The 6,000-nt window shown below is 44.4% G+C and overlaps 1 protein-coding gene across 3 annotated transcripts in view; it reads right to left on the minus strand.

The window, feature by feature from the left end:
• TRIP11 (thyroid hormone receptor interactor 11) overlaps window positions 1-908 on the minus strand; it is a 66,901-nt gene extending 65,993 nt beyond the window's left edge. For 2 of the 3 annotated variants that reach the window (XM_045807598.2, XM_045807597.2), the window contains exon 1: window positions 349-908. In XM_045807598.2, the coding sequence (XP_045663554.2) occupies window positions 349-487 (139 nt within the window). In that variant the 5' untranslated portion in view covers window positions 488-908. The remainder of the gene's footprint in view (window positions 1-348) is intronic. The other variant, XM_045807599.2, reaches the window with a different exon arrangement.
• Window positions 909-6,000: the final 5,092 nt, after the last annotated feature.

A 6,000-nucleotide genomic window follows, 5' to 3' on the forward strand; every position in this document is an offset into this window, starting at 1 on the left:
CAGATACTTTTTAATTGCCTCAGTATAAAGGAAAAGGATCAAAATCAGATCCGCCCCCAAGTTAAAGGCAAAGTAAGCGGTGGGCGTGGAAGAACCAAACAAAAATAAACTACTCGATGTAGGAGCAGTTTCAGTCTGCTCTGAGATACCCACAGTATTCAATGGGAGAAGAACCAGAACTCTTCCCCGGACCCCAGTGTCTTTCATCAGAGAAAATCTGTTAAGAAGAGGCAAAAGAAGTGTAAAGGAAAAAGGGAGGAGTGCCACTCCCGACGGATGGAAGTGGGAACCAAACGGGCGCTCCCAGGGTCCCAGAAAAGCCCTCCCTCCCATCGCTCCAGCTGTTACCTTCTACTTCCTCCGTGCCCTCCATCAGCATATCCTTTGTAAAGTTTGAAATCTGGTCAGTGAGGGAAGCCAGGCTGCCTCCGACTTGACCCAGCGACTGGCCCAAGCCGGAGCCGAGGCCCCCAAGCCAGGACGACATCGCTGCGGCTTAGAGAACGACCTGGTCTGCTCCGAGAAAAGCGTCCAGCGTCGTCGGACGATCCCGCCAAACGTCCTCGAACCGCCGCCTTCACGGGGCCAGTCCAAATCAAAACACTGAGGATTCGGTAACACAATGAGGGGTTCCTAGGCAACGCCGGCTTCGGGGGGCTCCCACCAACTGCCGGACTCTGCCTAGAAACGCAGAGGCCTGACCTGGGACGTTACCAGGGGCCCGCCTCCAGTGCCACTGTCAACCCCGCGAGGCCTCTGCTCATTCCCACGACTTCCCAACGTCCGGGTTGGGCCACTTCTTCCTCTGCTTTAGTGACTTTCCTCAGTTCCGAGGGCAACTCCTGCCAACTCGACGCCGGCCGCCATGACACCCACTCTGAACGCGGCAACGGATCATAGAGAGGCGCCGCGCTGGCGTAGAAGGGCTCTGCGGAGCTGCCGGACGTGTCCTTGGCGCAAGGGAGCGTGGGATCGCGGAGGACCGGGAGAGGCCGGCGGGGGCCGCATACTTCTGGCGCGCAGGGCAAGGTCAGCCTCCACGTAGCGCGCCGGCTTTGGCCGCTGGGGGAGTGGTCTCAAGAGCCAAGGGTGACGCGGCGGTACCCGCCCGCTGCACCTGCGCTTCAGGCAGAGCCGTTCGTCAGTGGGTGCCTTGGAAGCCGGCGTTGCCCGGGAAGCCCCTGAACCCTCACGGTGTCGGTGAAACCTGAGTGTTTAATTCTGACTACACGAAGGCAGCGGTGCGAGGGCACTTGGCGGGGTCGCTGCACTGCGTAGCAAGCGGTTTTACTTACCACAGTTACTGGGTTGATTCTGCAACAGCCTCGGGCTACTCTGTGCCCGACACGATGATAGGAACTCAGGATACACAGATAGAAAGGATGGGCTGCAAACTCGTGTCCAGGCAGGAAGCACACGTTGTTACTTTCTATAGCAGGCATTTTCCCTGGTAGCTTTACAACTCATAGTTGAAACCCTGCCTTTAATATACCAAGAGCTTTGTTCATGAAGCCCGTATAACCTATGAAGTTAAAATACAGATCACCTTAAACAAAACAAAACTCATTAAAGGACAGCAGGACGACTTAATATGAAGAAATGCTGTTTTAACAGAAACTCTCCTATGGTGGTGGTGGCCTTAACTGTGCAAGTGCCTACCCCCTCACAGTCCTGTTACACGAGTGGGTGCACGCAGCAGTGTGTCTTGCCTTGCTTGATTTACTCCCTAGAAAAAGAAAGGTCACGTGACTTACAAATACTTGCCGCAATGGGACGGGGGCGCACCTTACCTGGCCAGAGAGACTACCACTTTTTTTTTTTATGATATGTTAGTCACCATAAAGTACATCATTAGCTTTTGATGTAGTGTTCCATTATTCATTGTTTGTGTATAACACCCAGTGCTCCATGAAATACGTTTTTTGCTTTTAAAAAAGAGTAAGTCTGCAGTCCTTTTAAGCATAGCACTAAGTATACTAGCATTTTTCTCTTTGATTTTATTTACAGTTGGGGTGAGCAAGATTACATTATTTGTGACTCGAACATTGGGAATGCCTCCACTATTTAGAATCTGATGGCACAAGACAATAGTAGTTCTTCCTGGAATCTGAATGCTTTTAAAAGAAAATTGTGTCCCATTCTGAAAGTGTTTATTGTTTTATTTGTAAGACATCAATGCCTAAGGGTTAGATGTGCGGACTCCAGGGCCTGACTGCCTGGAGCTGTTACTTATTAGCTGCATGACCTTGGGTGGTTACTTAGCCTCCCTGTGCATCAGTTTCTCTTTTGTAAAATGGAAAATGATAATAGTGTCTACTGGGTGGGGTCATTAGGATTAAATAGGATAGTATTTTTAAGTGCTTGGAAGAGTGCCTGGTACCTGGTGAGTTCTATTTAAGTGTTTGAAAAGTTTCAAAAATGTGGCATACAGTTGACCTGCAAGTTGGATGTGTTTACCATTATTCTGGGCACTGGGAGTACAGCAGGAGAAAAAAACATGTAGTCCCTGGTCTCACGGAGCTTGCATTCTACTGGGAAGGGACAGATGATGAATAAAATGTAATAAATATAGCCAAGTAGTGATGACTGATTGGAAAAAAAAAAACAGGATAAGGATCATATGGAAAAGATAGGAGAGACGGCACTTGTAATGTTATTGAAGGTAGTCAGGGAAGGCCTCACTGATAAGGTGATACTTGAAAAGATACTTGAAGGAATTAAGAGAATGAGATATGTCAGGGCGCCTGGCTGGCTCAGTCGATAGAGCATACACCTCTTGATCTCAGGGTTGTGAGTTTAAGCTCCACGCTGGACCAAGAGCTTACGTAGGGAAAGAAAAAAAAAAGTGAGATATGTGGATATATATGGAAAAGAGCAGTACAGGCAGAAAGAAACAGCTAACGCAAAGGTCCTGAGGCAGGAGGGTCCTTGGCAGGTTAGAGGATTAGTAAAAAGGCAAGGATGGTTGGAGCAGAATGGGGTGGGGAAGGGTGGTTAAGTGATAAGAACCAAGAAGTAAGAGTAGGAGGGCACAGATCACATAGGGCCTGGTAGGCCATATTGTAAGGACTGTGGCTTTTACTGAGTAGGATGGGGCGCTATTAGCAGAGTGGGAAACTGCTTTCAGCAGAGGAGTCAAATGAACTTGGGACCTAACTGGGTTTCTGGACCACAGTGAAAAGTTTAACTAGTGTGAATCTAGCTTTTATTGCCTACAGCTGTAAATTCTCTGGAAGCAATCCTATAAATTCATGTCATGCCATAAAGATACCACAATTAATGAAGAAAACAAACACAATTACATGCCTTTACATCATTTTTTGAGTAATTAACATAAAAAGCTATGTAATTAACATAAAAAGTCCTGAAAGTTCTTTATGGGGCATTTTTTCCCCCTGTGGGATGAACTATAGCCCAAGAGACTTAAAGAATGATTCTGATAAATAACATGATGTTTGGGATGTGCTTCAAAATAATGGGAGCAGAGTAGATGAAACAAGAATCGCCAGGAATTGATCATTGTTGAAGCTGGGAACAGGTTCGTTATACTAGTCTTTTACTTTTGCATGTATTTGAAATTTTTTATAATAGAAAGTTAAAAGACATCCAAGTGTGATGAAGTTTGGATTGAAAATGTCTTCTTCCTTTCCTGCCATATATCCCTATAGCAACATGGATGTTCGTTTATCACACAATGAGTAGCAAAACCACCCCTGCGCAATCATCACCTCAGACAGAGCGTGAGAATTTGAGTGGCTCCAGGTGAAGGGGTCTAGGCTGCCTAGCTGAAATTCTTTTTTTTTTTAATGATTTTTTATTATATTATGTTAGTCACCATACAGTACATCCCCAGTTTCCGATGTAAGGCTCGATGATTCATTAGTTGTGTATAACACCCAGTGCACCATGCAATACGTGCCCTCCTTACTACCCATCACCAGCCTATCCCATTCCCCCACCCCCCTCCCCTCTGAGGCCCTCAGTTTGTTTCTCATAGTCCATAGTCTCTCATGTTTTATTCCCCCTTCTGATTACCCCCCCTTTCTTTATCCCTTTCTTCCCCTACCGATCATCCTAGTTCTTATGTTCCATAGATGAGAGAAATCATATGATAGTTGTCTTTCTCTGCTTGACTTATTTCACTTAGCATTATCTCCTCCAGTGCCGTCCATGTTGTAGCAAATGTTGAGAACTCGTTCTTTCTGATAGCTGAGTAATATTCCATTGTATATATGGACCACAACTTCTTAATCCAGTCATCTGTTGAAGGGCATCTCGGCTCCTTCCACGATTTAGCTATTGTGGACATTGCTGCTATGAACATTGGGGTGCATATGGCCCTTCTCTTCATTATGTCTGTATCTTTGGGGTAAACACCCAGTAGTGCAATGGCTGGATCATAGGGTAGCTCAATTTTTAACTTTTTAAGGGACCTCCACACTGTTTTCCAGAGTGGCTGTACCAACTTGCATTCCCACCAACAATGTAGGAGGGATCCCCTTTCTCCACATCCTCTCCAACAATTGTTGTCTCTTGCCTTGTCTATTTTTGCCATTCTAACTGGCATAAGGTGGTATCTCAGTGTGGTTTTGATTTGAATTTCCTTGATGGCTAATGATTTTGAACATTTTTTCATGTGTCTGTTAGCCATTTGTATGTCTTCATTGGAAAAGTGTCTGTTCATATCTTCTGCCCATTTTTTTGATTTGTTTATTTGTTTCTCGTGTATTGAGTTTGAGAAGTTCTTGTAGATCTTGGATACCAGTCCTTTATCTGTAGTGTCATTTGCAAATATCTTCTCCCATTCCATGGGCTGCCTCTTAGTTTTTCTGACTGTTTCCTTGGCTGTGCAGAAACTTTTAATCTTGATGAAGTCCCATAAATTCATTTTATCTTTTGTTTCTCTTGCCTTTGGGGATGTGTCATGAAAAAGATGCTTTGGCCAATGTCGTAGAGGTTGCTGCCTATGTTCTCCTCTAGAATTTTGATGGATTCCTGTCTCACATCGAGGTCTTTCATCCATTTGGAGTTTATTTTTGTGTATGGTGTGAGATAGTGGTCAAGTTTCATTCTTTTGCATGTAGCTGTCCAATTTTCCCAGCACCATTTATTGAAGAGACTGTCTTTTTCCCACTGGATGTTTTTTCCTGCTTTATCAAATATTAGTTGCCCAAAGAGCCAAGGGTCCATTTCTGGGCTCTCTATTCTGTTCCATTGGTCTATGTGTCTGTTTTTGTGCCAGTACCATGCTGTCTTTGTGATCACAGCTTTGTAGTACAGCTCGAAATCTGGCATTGTGATGCCCCCAGCTTTGTTTTTCCTTTTCAACAGTTCCTTGGAGATTCGGGGCCTTTTCTGTTTCCATACAAATTTAAGGACTATTTGTTCCAGTTCTTTGAAAAATGTCATTGGTATTTTGATCAGGATAGCATTGAAAGTGTACATTGCTCTGGGTAGCATGGACATTTTAACTATGTTAATTCTTCCAATCCATGAGCATGGAATATCTTTCCATCTTTTTATGTCTTCCTCAATGTCTTTCAAGAGTGATTTATAGTTTCTAGAATATAGGTCCTTTACGTCTCTGGTTAAGTTAATTCCAAGGTAACGTATGGTTTTTGGTGCTATTGTAAATGGGATGGATTCCCTAATTTCTCTTTCTTCGGTCTCGTTATTCGTGTATAGAAATGCAACTGATTTCTGAGCATTGATTTTGTATCCCGCCACGTTACTGAATTGCTCTATAACTTCTAATAGTTTGGGAGTGGCTTCTTTTGGGTTTTCCATATAGAGTATCATGTCATCTGCGAAGAGAGACATTTTGACTTCTTCTTTGCCTATTTGAATACCTTTGATCCCTTTTTGTCGTCTCCTAGATGAAATTCTTAACCTAGGATTTTATTTTTTTAAGATTTTATTTATTTGACAGAGAGAGACACAGCAAGAGAGGGAACACAAGCAGGGGGAGTGGGAGAGGGAGAAGCAGGCTTCCCACTGAGC

This window comes from Ursus americanus, chromosome 26, assembly GCF_024610735.1.
Source record: "Ursus americanus isolate L20-20 chromosome 26, mUrsAme1.1.p, whole genome shotgun sequence".
Taxonomy (NCBI): Eukaryota; Metazoa; Chordata; class Mammalia; order Carnivora; family Ursidae; genus Ursus; species Ursus americanus.